Source organism: Populus nigra, chromosome 3 (genome assembly GCF_951802175.1).
Source record: "Populus nigra chromosome 3, ddPopNigr1.1, whole genome shotgun sequence".
Lineage (NCBI taxonomy): Eukaryota > Viridiplantae > Streptophyta > Magnoliopsida > Malpighiales > Salicaceae > Populus > Populus nigra.
The window spans coordinates 7,827,386-7,844,230 of NC_084854.1; the positions used below are offsets into that span (position 1 = coordinate 7,827,386).

The window sequence follows — 16,845 nt, forward strand, 5'->3', positions numbered from 1 at the left end:
CCTACCCTCCTCTTTGCATTCACACACACATGCAGAGTAAAGAAGAGAAAGAGGGAGACTGTTTGAGTTAGAGAAAAATCAAGAAGATGTCAGGGTGGGACGAAGGAGCGGTGTACTACAGCGACCAGGCGCAGTTCCCTGAATCCGGAACCGATGCGGCGGCTGCAACTCCAAGCCGCCACACCATCCTCCGCAAATTCAAGGAATTCATACGAAACTTGGAGACTGATAAAAATGTTTTCCCATACCGTGAAAGTCTCATTAACAATCCTAAATCTCTCCTTGTCCACCTTGAAGATCTCCTCGCTTTCGATGCTGAGCTTCCTTCCCTCCTCCGCTCCTCTCCCTCCGATTACTTGCCCTTGGTAGGCGCGTTTATGAATTACGTGGAAAACACGCGCTGTTGCATCTGTGAGATCTATGAAGTGTTATTTTCTGTCTAATTTTTTTTCTGGGTATCTTTGTAGTTTGAGACGGCGGCAGCGGAGGTGTTGCAGAGTTTGAGGTTGAAGGAACAAGGAGAGAGTGGGGAAATGAAGGAACCGGAGACAAAAGAAGTGCAGATTTTGTTGAGTTCTAAGGAGGATCCTGTTTCAATGCGAATGCTTGGGGTTAGCAGTTAAAATCTTGATGTATAAATAAATATATTGTGTTTGATTTTTTAGGAAAGAAATTGTTTTTCATTTCCAATACGTTGAACAGTTTAGCTTGTATGGTTCTTATTTTTTATCACTATTAATTTTTAGATTAAAATATTTATGGATTTGGAAACATGTGTATTATACTCCTTGTTTTAATTCCCGTCTTCTGTGTATAGGCTCAATATATTTCTAAGCTGATCAAGATAGCTGGGATTACCATAGCTGCTTCAAGGGTTAAGGCAAAGGCAACTTATGTGAGTCTAGTGTGTAAGAATTGTCAAAGTACAAGGGAAGTTCCATGTCGTCCAGGCCTTGGTGGGGCAATGGTGCCTCGTTCGTGCGACCATGTTCCTCAGGTTTATCTCAACCCTTTGCTTAGACTCCTTGCATTTCTTGGGTTTATGATTCAAAGTTCATTTTTAAAGGGATTTTGTGCAGGCTGGTGAAGAACCATGCCCCATTGATCCTTGGATTGTGGTTCCTGACAAGAGCAAGTATGTTGATCAGCAAACCTTGAAATTGCAGGAAAATCCAGAGGTAATAATCTTGATTTGAGTAAACTGAATGGTGGTGTTGAGTTAAACAACTTCTTTTTTTTGACTGGTTTGTGTTTATGTTGATGTTAAAGGATGTCCCTACTGGAGAGCTTCCAAGAAACATGCTTCTCTCCGTGGATCGGCATCTTGTTCAAAGAATTGTACCTGGCACGCGATTGACCATCATAGGGATTTATAGTATCTTTCAAGCAGCCAATTCATCAGCCTCGTAAGAATGATTATACTTCATATGAACGTTTTGAAGCTCCATGTTTATGCGTATTGGTTGATGGTAATTGAATTGTTGTTAATGGTTCAACTCCGTGCAGCCATAGAGGAGCAGTTGCAGTGAGACAACCTTATATCAGGGTAGTTGGAATAGAAGAAGTAAACGAGGCCAGTTCTCGAGGTCATGCAGCTTTCACAAAAGAAGAGGTAGAATTAGAAATCACCGTTTAAAACTGCTTGAACAACTTTCAGCGCCCACTTTTTTTGTCTTTCTTGATAGATTACAGCACTACTTTTTTTTCATGCATGACTGGTTTCTAGAGACATGTTATTTAACTTGGTTAGAGTATGACATGCGTGGCAGAAGTTTTTATCTGCTGCTGCTTATTTTGAGAATAGATAGGAAGTTAAATTTACCTAGCAAAATTTCTATCACTAGGGCATGCCCTTCTTATTGCTTTTTTCTGGCTTAAACTCTATGCTGCCTTGCGGCAACCAATTTCCTTGCTGCTAGGAAACCTCTTGCTTGTGTTTTGGGCGCTGATTCTGGTGGACAAGTGACTCTATGTACCATGAGCAGGTAGAAGAATTCAAAAAATTTGCCTCGAGAACAGATGCATATGAAGTCATATGCTCCAAGATTGCTCCCTCTATATTTGGAGAAGAGAATGTGAAGAAAGCTGTGGCTTGTCTTTTATTTGGAGGATCGAGAAAGGTACATATCTTGAAACTCAATCAGTTGATTGTATGTTGCTTATTGATGTTTGAACAATTGCGTTGTAAGTGCAGAATTTGCCAGATGGGGTGAAGTTGAGAGGTGATATTAATGTGTTACTTTTGGGTGACCCATCTACTGCAAAATCACAGGTTAGTTCTATATGTGGTTGAGTTTTGAGTTAAGAGCTCTTTAGAAGTTGTGGGATGTGGCGTTGTGATCTCATTTATGCATCTCTACATGTTTCTACTGAAAGGATTTCTCCAATCTCCACTGTTTTATTTTGTCTAGCATGGAAAATCTTAATTATATTAAAAGTTCAGCTTTGTGTGTTGCGTGTTTGTTTTTGTGTGTGTATGAAGTGAGGTTCTGATTTAGAATTTCTTTGCTTGTAAAGTTTCTTAAGTTTGTTGAGAAGACCGCTCCTGTAGCAGTATATACTTCTGGAAAAGGCTCATCAGCTGCTGGTCTTACAGCTTCTGTTATACGAGATAGCAGCTCAGTAAGTTCTCAATCTTCTTTGGCACGTATAGAAGTGGGATTTGTTTTTCACCCATTGCTTTAGATGTAGTGTATTTTTTTAGATAGTCAATATTGTTCCTTCATATCACTATGAAAGTCTTCTAACTTAAATCATAAATATGTGGATTTCAGCGTGAATTTTATCTTGAAGGAGGAGCCATGGTTTTGGCCGATGGAGGTGTTGTCTGTATTGATGAGTTTGACAAAATGAGGCCAGAGGATAGGTAATTGAACTCAAAGTAGATAATGCCGCACCTTGCCAATTGTGTTTCCTGGGGGATGCTTAAGATTTTGTCTGTGTGGATCAGAGTGGCTATTCACGAAGCCATGGAGCAGCAAACAATATCCATTGCAAAAGCAGGAATAACAACCGTACTCAATTCTAGGACATCAGTGCTTGCAGCTGCCAACCCTCCATCAGGTCGTTATGATGATCTCAAGGTTAGTAGCTATGGTTTCTCGTTCATTTTTGCCAATTTCTCACAGCAAAATTTTGATGGCATAAGATAATATTACTATTGCTCTCCTTCCAGACTGCACAAGAGAATATCGATTTACAGACAACAATTCTTTCTAGATTTGACTTAATCTTCATTGTGAAGGATAAAAGAGACTATGGTCGAGATAAGGTAATTTGCATACTCATCTGAAGCATTTTCACGTGAGTTGATATTTTGCTTTTCAAGGAAATGTATTGATTCCATTATGTTTCTTGATGGATTTAAAGACGAGACCATATAATCATAAAATTACGTGTTTATATGTTGAAAACTAAATATGATTGTTTCTCACCAATCAAGAAGGCTCATTTTGATGGATTTGAAAAAGAACAGCTAACGTATCACATGCATTATTGTCGATTCCAAACTCCTGTGAGTCCATGTAATGGTTGAACCAAAAATCTTCTGTTACAGATTATAGCTAGCCATATCATTAAGGTTCATGCTTCTGCTAATAAAACCTCGGGTGATAGCAGAACTGCTAAAGAAGAGAATTGGCTGAAAAGGTATGTTTTTGTCAAACTCAAGAATATGCTCTTCACAATCCTTCTTTGGTGAGGAAACCATGAGAAGCTAAACGATGTAGGTTTTGGCTCTCACAGGTACATACAATACTGTCGAACTGAATGCCATCCCCGGCTGTCAGAGTCCGCATCCAGTAGATTGCAAAATGAGTACGTCAGATTCAGACAGGTATTTGTTTTTTTAATTCTTTTCTAGAAAAGGCTGCCATTTATTTGATTGTCTTAGGATAAAATTGGATGCATTTTCTGTGAAACTCGGTGTTCACACTTGTTCCAGTCCACGTGCTCTTCCAAGATTTAGTTTTGACTGCCCAGATCTAATTACTCAAATTGACTTGATTATTGGCCAGCCCAACACTGCAAAGCAATTCTTTTGAAAATTTGTTTTAAATTATTTATGCATTATCACCATGTGTATTTGGTAAGAACGCTGTAGGCTGCTAGTCTGATAGTTATCAATCTGGAAATTTGATTAGGATATGAGAAAGCAGGCAAATGAAACTGGGGAGGCATCTGCTGTACCCATTACTGTAAGGCAGCTGGAAGCTATCATAAGATTGAGTGAGGCTCTTGCAAAAATGAAATTGTAAGTATAGTTTATTAAAGTTGACAAGTTTGAGAGCATGCTGAAACAGATTTGCGTGCTTCTTTTACTATTTTCCCTTTGTCTCTATTTTGGTATATTGATTTGCCACTCATTCATGAACTTTTAATTAGGTCCCATGTTGCCACTGAGGCGGATGTTATTGAAGCAGTAAATCTTTTTAAGGTGTCTACTGTCGAAGCAGCACAGTCGGGAATAAATCAACAAGTAACTCTTACTCCTGAGATAAAGGTTTGTCAATGACATTGCTACCCTTTGTTCTGTTTTCTGTCAGTCATGAGTTTCTCAACAACCTGTTCTGATATTCCTTGGTTTGTTGTCTGTCACTCACCTGCTTAATGATTTCTTTTTCTTAACAAACAGCAAGCAGAAACTCAGATAAAGAGAAGACTGGGAATTGGTATGCGCATATCAGAAAGAAAGCTGATTGATGAACTTGCCAGAATGGGAATGAATGAATCAATTGTAAGCATTTAATTTCAATACCATTTAGTTGCTTCTTACTTTACATATCTGTTAATGTGATTTACTGAAAATCATACTGTAACCCATTGAAGTTCTCAAAGCCTGATGCCTGAAAACACCTATTAGCCTGACTGCTGTCCTTTTTTATAATAGACTCACATTGTTATGATCTCCATGGATTAGGCCTCTACTGGTTAAGCCTAGCAAGTAGCAGCTTTCTCTCTCTGAGATCTGAGATCATAGATACTATACATATTAGTGTTTTCATTGTTATTATGATTGCATTTGGCAGGTGAGACGAGCCCTAATAGTAATGCACCAAAGGGATGAAATAGAATATAAGCATGAAAGGCGTGTTATTGTCCGGAAAGTATAATCTGTGCTGTTCATGATTGGAAGCAAATTATGAGAAGCCGCTGTTCAGTGATGGGAAGTTAACAGCTAAAGCATGATTCATGCATTTTGATGGCAACAGTATGGTTAAAAGGTGTACTCCTCAAGATATGCATATGCAAATGTAGAATTGGCAGGGCTGCAGAAGTGATAGGAGGCTGTGTGTATTTCTGTAAATTATTTTTTGAAGGTCCGGGAACAATGCTTCTTCCTTTCTAACAATAGTGCGCATTAAATTGAATTAGGGACTTTCCTTTTCCATCTAGAATTTTCTGACACTAGAGTTAAATTATATTTTGCCCAGTAGCCAACCCTTCCACTATATTTAACAGAATACTAATAAGCTAATGAGCTTGAACAGATCAAGTACAAGGCAATAAATTGTACAGAAGAGACCGAATCAACAAGTGTACTAAAAGATTAATGGGAATAACTTCTCCTAATCATTCTAGTTGAGGGTGATAATGAATCTTCTATGTTGCAATTCCAGATATAAATGACAACAAATTGCAAACTTCGTTCGATGTAGACAAGGGAGGGAAGCAAAACAAGTTTTTTTACAAAGCTCGATAGAAAAGCTAATTTTAAAACAAATTAATTTCAAGCAAAATAAATTTAAGTTTTTACCAAACGATGTTAAGGACATAAGAGAAGGACACCTATGATGAGACGGTCTTCTTCACCTCTATTCTCTTTCTTTTTCTTTTTTTTTTGAAGGTAAACGCTTCGCTTCTCTCGCTTTTATATTTTTTTTAATTATTATTATTATTATTATTATTATGATAGATTAGCGTGTTTTATACATGTTAAAAAAAATCAAAGGAAAAATGGACGTAGAGAGCCGTTAAACTCAACATCTCTAACTTAGCGACGCACTGAGTTCATGTATATGTGAGTCTGACAAGCTGGTATACCTAACTTTCTTGAACTCAGATTATATATTGAGGCCTTGTACATATGGATCTAGGAAATTACTAGACTTAATATCCTTGAAATCAAACTATGTACTGAGCTTGAGAATCTATGGGTCTGGCAGCCTACCAGACTAATATCCCTAGGTTTAACATCTCACTAAGCCTAGAAAAATATAAAACCAATTATCTTTTTAGGCTCTCTATCGGCCATAAGACTCCATTTGTTTTTTTTTTTTTTCATGACCCTTAATATAAAATGTTAAGGTCAAGGGTATTCATCTATCTACACCCTTAAGTATATAAAAGTTTTCAAAAAGACATGTCATTTATTTCTTATTAATAATATGTAAAAGATATTTATCTCTTTTTAATGCATGTGTCAGAGATATTCTCCCTTAGTAATGATATCAGGGTAAAATAACACTCTAACCATCTTCTCCATAAAAGAACAAAATTTATGGGCTTTGAAGACCTTATGAATCCTTCAAGGAAATAAGGTTCACAATCTCAACTTTTTATTACATATTTATTTTTGTAATCTCTCTTTAAATTATCATTGTCTTTTCTGTCAAAACAACACTTAAATATTGGAGAGTCTTCAAATCTACCAAAAAAGATCTTTTGTAGTTATCGGCCATCAGTCATCTTGTCTTATCAGATACCAAGCATCAGGCACTAACCATCGTAGTTAGGAAGAATAGATCAAATTGCTAAAACCAAGAGATTATCTAATTATCCAACACTTAAGTCTTGTTCTTAAGCTACTTAGATTTTTTAAGACGTCATCAATGGCAATGTTTGTGGGAAACTGATAAAAAAGCCAACAATTAGTTTTTGACATCCTTTATCGATATTAATAGCAGATAATCAAGACACACTTTGAATAAAATGTGTCATGGACCTCCCTGCGATTGTTGGCACAACTACTTTATCAGAGCATCAACAACTTATCAATCAAGTCTGATTCTTTATTGAGGTGCTAGTCAGTTAAGGAAATCGTCAGGCTCGATGAGCCCAATACAATAACCGAGAACTGGCCTCTAATATGGATTTTAGTGCCCTTTATGTTAAATTTGTATCATTTTTAAGCACTGGCATACTAGTTAAGAGAAGCTGCACAAAGCTACAACATCACTCATCTAAATGATGATGTTCATTCTTATGATCTTGTTGATGGTATCAATAAAGTTTATTAGTAGAAGAGACTACTTTAATGATCAAGAATGTTCCAAATCAGTTTGAGAGACATGATCTACAATGAATATTGGATGTGTATTGTTTGCAAGAGAATCGGAAGGTTATGTAGCATTTTTGTTTCTTAAGTCAGAACATAATCTCTCCTATTTCACCTAGGAACTTTGGTGAGAAAAGTAAATTCAAGTTATATATTTTTATCTACTTCATAAATGTTATCGGAACCTTGAGAGCTTAAAACCTTTCCACAAGTGAAAATAGAGAGTTGGTTCAACCATAAAACATGTGAAGTCTTTTAGACAACTATCTAAGATAAAGTGAGTCAACTACCTAAAAGAATCTACTAGAGAAACTTTATTCTCTCCTCACCTTTAGAACTAAGACCATGATCTTAGTAGAAAGAAGATGTCCAATTCATCGAGTTGATTATGATCTTAAAAGGCAATAAAATACACTATAGTTAATGATTAAGAATATAAGTTTCTTGTGTATTAATTAACTTATTCAAAATAATGATGTTTTTATTTTTCTTCAAGTGATGCTCCAGGGAAACAGCCCATAGTCTTCTAAGGATGGGATGAACTCATTCTTTCTATTGCAATTGCACAATTTATCTTGGAAGTAGGGGTGATAATTTTCGGTTCGGTTTGGTTTTTACCTATAAAAACAATCAAACTAAAATTTTGTAAAATACAAAAAAAAAATCGAAATCAGTTCAAACCGACCGATTTCGGTTTGATTCAGTTTTGGTGCGGTTTGGTCCGATTATTTTATAATAAAAACCAGAAACTATATTGTTTTTTGGGGTTTTTTTTTACTTTTTTAATGGGCTTGGTTTTAGTTTGATTCAGTATTTTTCAGTTCGGTTTTTTATTTTTCAGTTTCAGACTTATGAAACCGAAACAGAACCAAAACGAATATTTTTTTAAATATTTTAATCAGTTTTTTTTCATAGTTTAGCTTTTTCGATTATTTTTTTTGATTTAATCGGTTTTTCAAGTTTTTTGCTTGCCCTTACTTGGAAAAGATCAAACTAGTCTCCTTAATGTGATTGCACAGTTTACCTTGAAAGGGATTAACATGATCTTTCTAGTGTGATTACACAATTTTTCAAGGATGGGATGAACATCAAAGTTATGAAAAAAAAAAATTTCTTAAACTTGCTTTTATAGTTCTAGTAAGTTGTTATTTAAAAAAAAATATTTGGGTAAAAAATGTAAAAAAAAAGTAGTAATAAGATAAAGTGGTTTTAATTAAAGAGATATTTTTTTATCCTTTTTCTAAGGTTGTTCATGGATATACTAGGTCAGGTTTTGATCCATAATTGTATTTAACTCAACTTTTGATATTATATATAATATAAACCTGACCCTGTTTTTTTTACCCGAGCGAGTTGGATATACCAAGTTGATTAAAAATTTTATGGATATTAAAGATATTTATGGGTTGAGCATATTAATTTTATTATTCTTTGATGATCTAAAAAAATATTGGGTTACAAAAGAGAATTAATTATACAGGAAGAGATAAATAATTGATAAATAATTAAGAAGATGAAGTTTGAAGGAGAGAATTGAAGAGAAAGAGATAAAGCGAATAGAGGCGATTGTGAGCTTGAAGGCGAGAGAGAAAGAAATATTATTTATATCAAGGAATAAGGTCATTTATATTGAGTTATACGAGTTAGGTTGGGTTGATTGAGTTTTAAAAATCTTAACCTACACCTGACCTGTAATATCCATTTATTATATTTTTTTTGACCCACTATTACCTGTAATATTCACATTATCCAACTTTAACGGATTAGGTCGGGTCAGATAATGTAAATACTATAGATGAGCCGATTTTCTAAACACCCATATTTATTTCAAATCATTCAAGTTTTTATATATATATATACATTTATTCTAATTGCTTTTAGTTTTTATCCAAAAATAATATTGTCATGTAATTAAATAAAAAAAATTTGAATTGCTCCTCATGCACTACTAGATCATATATCTTAATTAATTTATATCTATCTTTTATATTATATATTTTAATTTATATCTATTTCTCATCTTTTCAATTTAATTTTTAGTTAGTATTAACAATTTTTTTAATATTTATTGTCGTGTATACTTTTTTTTGTTAGCAAAATCTATATATTGTTTTTTACACTTCTATCCTATCCTCAGCATATAAGTTGGCTAGTATGTAACTATTTGATGAACTATTTCAGGGGAAAATAATCTAGTATAAAAGTTGGTTTGAAATACCCTGACTGTTTTTTTTTTTTTAAAAAAAAAAAAGGAACAAAAATGTGTTGAATTTATGGCATACTAGTGGTGGGAAAATTTGCTTGTTTGCTGCATGTGCGAATTAAACATGCAAGAGGTGGGAAAAATATATATATATATATATATATATATATATATATATATATATATATATATATATATTATTTTGTTAATTAGAACACCCCCGCGCAGTGTGTTTGACAACAGCAAAGAAAAGAAAGGACACCGAAAGCAAAAACAGTCTATAAGACCAAAAGGAGTGATAGATCAGGCGTGGCTAAAGGAAACTAAGATGGTTGTTAGGGTTTGAAGCCCATCAATCTTTTATTCAAAGTGGCTAACCAAAACTTGTGAAGGGAAGGAAACTAAGAACAAACAGATATTGTATATATTATATATGTAGCCCCTTGAGTTCTTCACTGCTTTCAAATTTCCCACTAGAATTCTTCCATTCTCCAAAGGAGCTACAGCAAATCTCCCTTATGAAGATCCCCTCCTATAATTTAAATAAATAATAAATGAAATGTTGAACAGGAAAAAACAGCTCTGACATTAGTTTTCTTGTTTGTTCTCTATGAACTCTGTCTCTATCTTACTTGCATGTGCTTCTTTCTACATCTCTTTTATTTCCTTAGACTGTGTAGTGTTGTTGGATGGTCTCAATGTCAAGTCCCTTCATCTTAACCACTGAGTCAACATGTCCCTTCAACGTGTGAAGCTCTCTGAGCCTGCAAAATGAACCCCGATTCATAAGCACTGTATCCTTCAAGGAAAGAAATTGGAGACAAGTGAAGAAATGGAATGTCATCAGCTAGCTTAAATCTTAGTGGATGTCATGTTGTTATAGCAAGTTCAAGGTAGCCTGCCCTTTTAGAAGGTTAATTTCTAGTATTTGCATGTGTCTATGAAAGGGACCTCTGTCGTTGTATGTGTAAGCTAAATACTTTACCTTGCTACTTCGGCACGCTTCTTAGCCTGCTCTGCAAGCTCACTCAAGTCTCTGTAGGTGGTCTTGTCATTGAACATGGTTTCTGGAGGTTGAAGACCGTGAAGAGTACGTTGAGCAGTAGCCCATTGAGCCTCCCTCTCACCCTTTCCATAGTCCTTCTTGTTTGTGAAAGCAGTCTGAATTGATTTATAAAAGGAGCAGAAAGGTGATGCAATCACTCAAAAGAAAGAAATGAGAAGAATTCAACAAAGAGTTGATGTTTTCATTGTTTAGAAACCTTGTTTTGTAGCATATTATCCCAGGCCTTCCCAGTCAATGCATAGCGGATAATGAACTTTATGATATCAAGAGGGATGTAGGTGATAATGCTAAAAAGCCAGATGATTCCTGCCCATCCCCAACCAATGCCTTCGATTCTTGCAAAGGACCAGCTTGCATACACAGCAATGAGAGTCGCCACCTTCATTGAAAAGTATTGGAAGTTAATGCAACATACCATCATCATTCAACTCATAAAAAAGATTTTACTGTAGATAAATAGAAGTTGAGATAAGAAGAGAATAGAACAAATACTGACCAACTGTGCTGCAATGAAAGCACTGACAAGCAAGAGACCAGGGCATTCAACAAAGGACCAGCTCCTTGACCTGGTTACAAAGATGAGTGCTTGACTGATGATGCTCACTTGAAGGTAAAGAGCTGCTGTAAGCTCATCTGGTTTACCTCTGATTGTCCTCACGCCAAACTTCTCCTGCAGACATTAAAACGTTTTAAAAAAAAATTCAACTAAACATCATTGATACGAGACATTTAGAGTGATTGACTTACGGGGAAAAAATCAGTGTCATGAGCAAGCCAGAAGAACAGCACAGTCATGATTGCCATGTAAGTTCCAAGGACAACGCCTGTGGCGAAAATTTCCTTGAGCTTCCATGAGTCGGGCACAGGAGATGGCTTGACTCTATCTTTGGAGATGGTCATGATGGTTCCGTCATTGAGAATAGCAATGATCAGAACCATGAATGGCGAGAAGTCGAACTTCCAAATAAGTGCAACAAGCAAGAATCCCAGCACAATACGAATTGTGATGGAAACAGCATAGATTGTGTAGTTCTTCATCCTCTGAAAGATGGCTCTGCTTGTCAATACAGCGCTAATAATAACACTCAATCCTGGTTCTGTCAAGACAATATCTGAAGCACTCCTGGCAGCATCAGTTGCGTCTGCCACAGCAATTCCAATGTCTGCCTTCTTCAATGCCGGGGCATCATTAACACCATCTCCTGTCATACCACAGATATGCTTCCTCTCTTGTAGCTTCTTCACAATCTCATACTTGTGTTCTGCATTCAATGTTTCACATAAGTTAAATATTTAAATTAGCAGCAGTTCTTCTAGAGACTACTCAGACATACACACATACATATATATATTAAGCTAAAATGAGAATTTCCATTACCAGGGAAGACTCCAGCAAATCCATCAGCTTTCTCGATGAGCTCATCAACTGGAATGCCAGAAATGCTCTCATCCTTGCTATTACCAAGGAGAGATGATGAAGGATACATGTTCGTGCCCATCCCAAGCCTGCGGCCAGTCTCTTTGCCAATAGCAAGTTGGTCACCAGTGATCATCTTAACATTGACACCAAGGTCAAGGGCTCGACGGATAGTCTCAGCACTATCATGCCTTGGAGGGTCGAAAAGAGGCAAGAGACCCACAAACTCCCACGGTGCTCCTTCACTTTCCTTGGTCTTCTCTGGAATTCTCTATAAACAGGGAGAAAATACACATGCCATCGAATAAATAATGTTTCAGATAGAAAGTCCATCTAGCTTTCTATATTCTGAGGAATCATATGAGATGAGTAGCAAGAAAATTAGTGGATTAATCTACCTGGCGAGCAACTCCTAGGGAACGAAGGCCACGCTCGGCAAAGTTGTCAATGATTTCATGGGCCTTTTTCTTCGTCTCCCCTTTTAGGTTGCAGAGTTCGATAATCTGGCATATAAATAGGAAGTTAGAACTCGCAACATAAGGGCTAGTTTCAGATAAAACATCCAATCAATGCATACCTGCTCAGGAGCTCCCTTGCTGCTTCTGTACCAATCACCGTTGTTGTCATAGTAAGTGATTGCAGTGCGCTTTTCCACAGGGTTGAAGGGTAAGAAATGCACCTCGGTGATTTCTGCTCTTGCCTGCAAAGATCACAAGAAAGCAAAATAAAGTTCCCATTTCATTGAATCCATGAAATTTATATCTAAAGTGGAATGACAGGAACCGCAAGTGTTCACAAGAAAGGGGATTGAATTGTTTACCTCCTTGGGGTCGCCCAACATCCCAACAATTGAAGCATCAATGGCATCCTGATTCTCAATTCTGGAAGCCCTAGCAGCAAGTAATACAAGGGTATCCTTGTCCATATCCTTTATAAACACCTATAATTACCAATATAGATAGTGAGTGCAGAACCTTAAGACTTCCAGAATCATGTGACCCAGATCTCCTTGAGAATTATATGATTTGGCTTAGCTCACTAACCTCAATAAGGCTCTTGTCCACGGTAAGCTTGTTGAGGGTTAGAGTTCCGGTCTTGTCACTACACAAGACATCCATTCCAGCCATTTCTTCAATAGCGGTCATTCTCTTGGTGATGGCACCTTGCTGTGATAGACGGTGAGACCCAATAGCCATTGTCACTGACAAGACTGTAGGCATAGCAATTGGGATACCTCCAATGAGAAGCACCAAGAGGTTATCAATACCCTCTCTGTACCTCCTGTGCTGGATTGGGTACATCACTATAATCTCAACCAGCATACCGATAGCGATTGAGCAGATACAGAAGTTACCAATAGCTGTCAACACCTGATAAAAAGAGTGCCAGTAAAACGCAAGAATTATATAAGAGATCTATATGACCAAGACCAATTTATATCTTGTGTGATAAATTAGAAGTAACGATCAACTTGTATTATCCTATGTAACAAAATGAAAGCAAACAATACCTTTTGGAAATGGCCAACGTTATTGGTGCTGTCAACAAGGTGAGCTGCCTTGCCGAAGAAGGTGTGAACACCAGTAGCAATAACAACAGCCTCAATCTCACCTTGCTTGCAGGTTGAGCCAGAGAAAACCCCTTCGCCGGGATGCTTTGTAACTGGAAGGGATTCACCAGTCAGTGCAGACTGATCAATCTTGAGCGGATCTCCTTTCATGAGACGAGCATCAGCTGGGACGATATCTCCCAACTTGATGCTGATCATATCTCCTGGTACCAGAATTGATGCATCTTCCTCCATCCATTTTCCATCCCTCAAAACCTGCAAATTTAATTTTAGAAACAATGAGTTATCTTCTATGCTACATGAGCTGCTGATGAAAGCGGGAGGCATGAACAAGGATTAGACTAAAAGTACCTTGGTTTTGGGGGCAAGACCAGCCATCAAAGCGGCAGCTGCGTTGCCTGCATTGTTTTCCTCGATGAAGCTGATGGTGGAGTTGATGATAAGCAATACAACGATACCAACAAAATCCTGCCAATCCGGAGGCTTGCCTCCTCCATTAGCCAAAGCAATGGCCATTATGGCAGCTGCTTCCATGACCCATGATAAAGGGTTCCACATGAAACCCAAAAACTTGAGGAATTTGCTCTCTCTTTTCTCCTCAAGCTTGTTTGGGCCAAAGATCTTAAGCCTCTCCTCACCTTGTGCGGTGCTCAATCCTTCTTTTGTACATCTTAGCTGCTGAAATACCTCTTCAACAGGAATTCTCTCCTACACAAACATAAACACAGCATTATGATAAACATTTTTGTTTTCCGTGATTTTAGAAACATTGACATGTCAAATCGAAATGAGAAGCAACAACAACATAAAAAACATGTGTCATGTATGTGTATGTGTGTGTGCAGAAGAGAAATGCTTACAAGATCAATATTCTCATTCTTTATCTGTTCCAAAGAAACGTCGCCCATGATGAAAGATGAAACCGAACAAGAAGATCAAAACAAGAAAATGTCAACCTCCACTTCAATTTCTTGGGGTCAGAGAGTCTCCTTCAATAGGCCTGAAAATATACCCTTCATTGGCCTATCAAGGAGACAAATGACAGAGAAGGAGAGAAATCAGATGTGTTTGTTATCCTTAAGAAGACAGCAAGCATTTGGTTTTTTGTTTTGTTGAAGGTAGTTAAGTTTTATAACCAACTTGTTGCATGGAAGGAGTGAAAGCTCGAGTAATTCGGCTTTCTTTGTTTTGCCTTTGTGGTTTTTGCATGCCAAAGTTTCCACTTTTTTTGGTGGTAACAATAATACCACAAATTAGAATTCTTAAAAACAGTGTTGTCAATATTATCACTCTACTGTCATGTCAAGATTTGACAGAACGAGGTTCAGAGTTTCACGGGATGAATAGTAAGGAACTGTCATTATTCAGGGCCATAAACCATCCTCGTGGATTTTAAACCCAATAAAAGGGGGAAATGCATGCATACATAAGCAAATTATTGATTAGAAGTCATCAAAAAATGGATTATTTGGCTGCAAATAAAATACAAATGACAGCCATTCAAATTATGGAAAACTACAGTTGTATTCAAACTTACAGGGGTTTGCATCGTCCTATCCCTTCAATAACATTTGTTATCCAATCTAATGGTTCGGCACCAGATTTCTGTTATCATTGCTATTTTGGCAACATCCATGCGGGTTTTTGGACACATGCATGCATCAATACTCGGCCTCTGGAAGAAATTTTGTGAATATACTGTTTTGGCTGTTAAGCTTCCACCCAGCAGCCAACATAATTATGCAATTTCCCAATTGTACGCAAATTTCCCAATGATCCATAATTACGCAATCAGAATGAAGCATTATGAACTGGGCAGAATCTAAATCGCCAGAATAATGTTTCCTTTCCACCGATACAGGCTTGCATCAATCGAACAGGGCTTGTGCTCTTGCTAAGATAAGAATGCCATAACGACAGAAAATGAGAATTCAGAACAGAAAATGAAATTAAAAAAGGCTGTTCTTTGTAGACAACGAGCACAGGTTTAGCACTCGCATTTAGGCAAAACTTGCATGAGAGAAGAACTCACTCTCTGTATTTTAATTCCCATACCCTGTAAGACGCAGATCAAGGATTAGAACAATTCACAAGTACACAAACTCTATCCCCTTGCAAGTTAAAGAGGTCATTGCTGAGCACGGGTCCCAAATCCAAGGAAGTGGACTTCCACCATTTCCAGGAACAATCAACCCTAAAGGCGAAAATTTTCAATAAGAAAACACGCATACGGCAGGCAACAGTCTTGACAGATAACTGCTCCTTGATAGAGACTACAATATCAAAACAATTAACAAGCATTCGGTCATTAAACTTCCAATCCCAAAAATCATATCTCCAACTTAAAGAAGATGAGGACTCTTTTATTCCTCTTTTACAGACAAAATCTTATTATTCCACAACAGAATACAAGTTTATTGCTCTTGCAGTGCCCTCACTAAGCCATTAATCTTTCCTCCATATTTTCTAACACCATGTAGACAGTGTACAACTACCATAAGTACTCTGACGCTATTACAACCAATCAACCTGATATCATATGATTGTACAATTACATTTCACAAAAAGGACTTAGCACTAATTTCTGGTTTTATGCAGTAGCATTTCATACCATCCTTCGCCTATTTCTCAACCTTGAGACTAGATTCCTAATTACATGAGCAAGTTTAATCTTGCTTCTAACTAAGCCAAGCACAAAAATGTTATGCCTCACCCAAATGAATAACTCTTGACAGCTGATTCAGAAAAAATTCTGATCCAACAGTCCAACTGAAATTCATCAATCCAAAGCACAAACTCCTTCAACTTTCTACCAGTTGACTTAACTACTTTCTAATTCTTTATACTATAACACCAAAAAAGGAACAATCTTGGGATAACTTAATCCATTCTATATGTACTTCACCCAAAACTTAAAGGATGAAATAAAACATATGACAGGAGTTGCAAATAAAACCATTGAGGCTAGCCACAATATAGCATAATTACAACGTTAAACTCTTGCTCCAAGTCCTGCAACCTCAAGATGAATTCAAAGCAGTAACAATGAGCATCACATCTATTTCAACAGTTCCTACTTCAACAACAACGGAATTCTTTTGACAGGCACAATGACCTCATTTCCAAATACCCCTTATTCAGCTTTTAAGGCTATTCAAACTTCTGTATTTTCCTATTGACAAATAATCTAACAACTTTCTTCATCATCTGGGACCCTCTGTTAAACCACTATCTAACCCATTGCTTCCTTCTATAAAAGACTTCACCAGCATATTAACAGCTTATTCTAGCCTCCACTGGTAGAATTGACCAT

General features: G+C 36.8%; 2 protein-coding genes across 2 annotated transcripts; one reads left to right on the top strand and one right to left on the bottom strand.

The window, feature by feature from the left end:
- Nucleotides 1-3: 3 nt before the first annotated feature.
- On the top strand, nucleotides 4-5,389 carry LOC133688933 (DNA replication licensing factor MCM5-like). The gene is made up of 18 exons (XM_062108587.1): nucleotides 4-365; nucleotides 468-611; nucleotides 818-997; nucleotides 1,080-1,178; nucleotides 1,270-1,406; nucleotides 1,507-1,612; nucleotides 1,986-2,120; nucleotides 2,195-2,272; nucleotides 2,518-2,622; nucleotides 2,775-2,866; nucleotides 2,951-3,083; nucleotides 3,176-3,271; nucleotides 3,557-3,648; nucleotides 3,745-3,835; nucleotides 4,143-4,252; nucleotides 4,384-4,501; nucleotides 4,634-4,735; nucleotides 5,028-5,389. The coding sequence occupies exons 1-18, from the start codon at nucleotides 87-89 to the stop codon at nucleotides 5,109-5,111; spliced, it is 2,181 nt and encodes a 726-aa protein (XP_061964571.1). The 5' UTR covers nucleotides 4-86; the 3' UTR covers nucleotides 5,112-5,389.
- A 4,492-nt stretch (nucleotides 5,390-9,881) lies between these two features.
- Nucleotides 9,882-16,832, bottom strand: LOC133688483 (ATPase 8, plasma membrane-type). The gene is made up of 14 exons (XM_062107971.1): nucleotides 15,070-16,832; nucleotides 14,393-14,555; nucleotides 13,884-14,240; nucleotides 13,473-13,787; nucleotides 13,006-13,332; nucleotides 12,783-12,902; nucleotides 12,540-12,662; nucleotides 12,361-12,465; nucleotides 11,924-12,233; nucleotides 11,293-11,807; nucleotides 11,042-11,215; nucleotides 10,742-10,924; nucleotides 10,465-10,640; nucleotides 9,882-10,243 (listed from the first exon to the last, which is right to left on the bottom strand). The coding sequence occupies exons 2-14, from the start codon at nucleotides 14,438-14,440 to the stop codon at nucleotides 10,147-10,149; spliced, it is 2,850 nt and encodes a 949-aa protein (XP_061963955.1). The 5' UTR covers nucleotides 14,441-14,555; nucleotides 15,070-16,832; the 3' UTR covers nucleotides 9,882-10,146.
- Nucleotides 16,833-16,845: the final 13 nt, after the last annotated feature.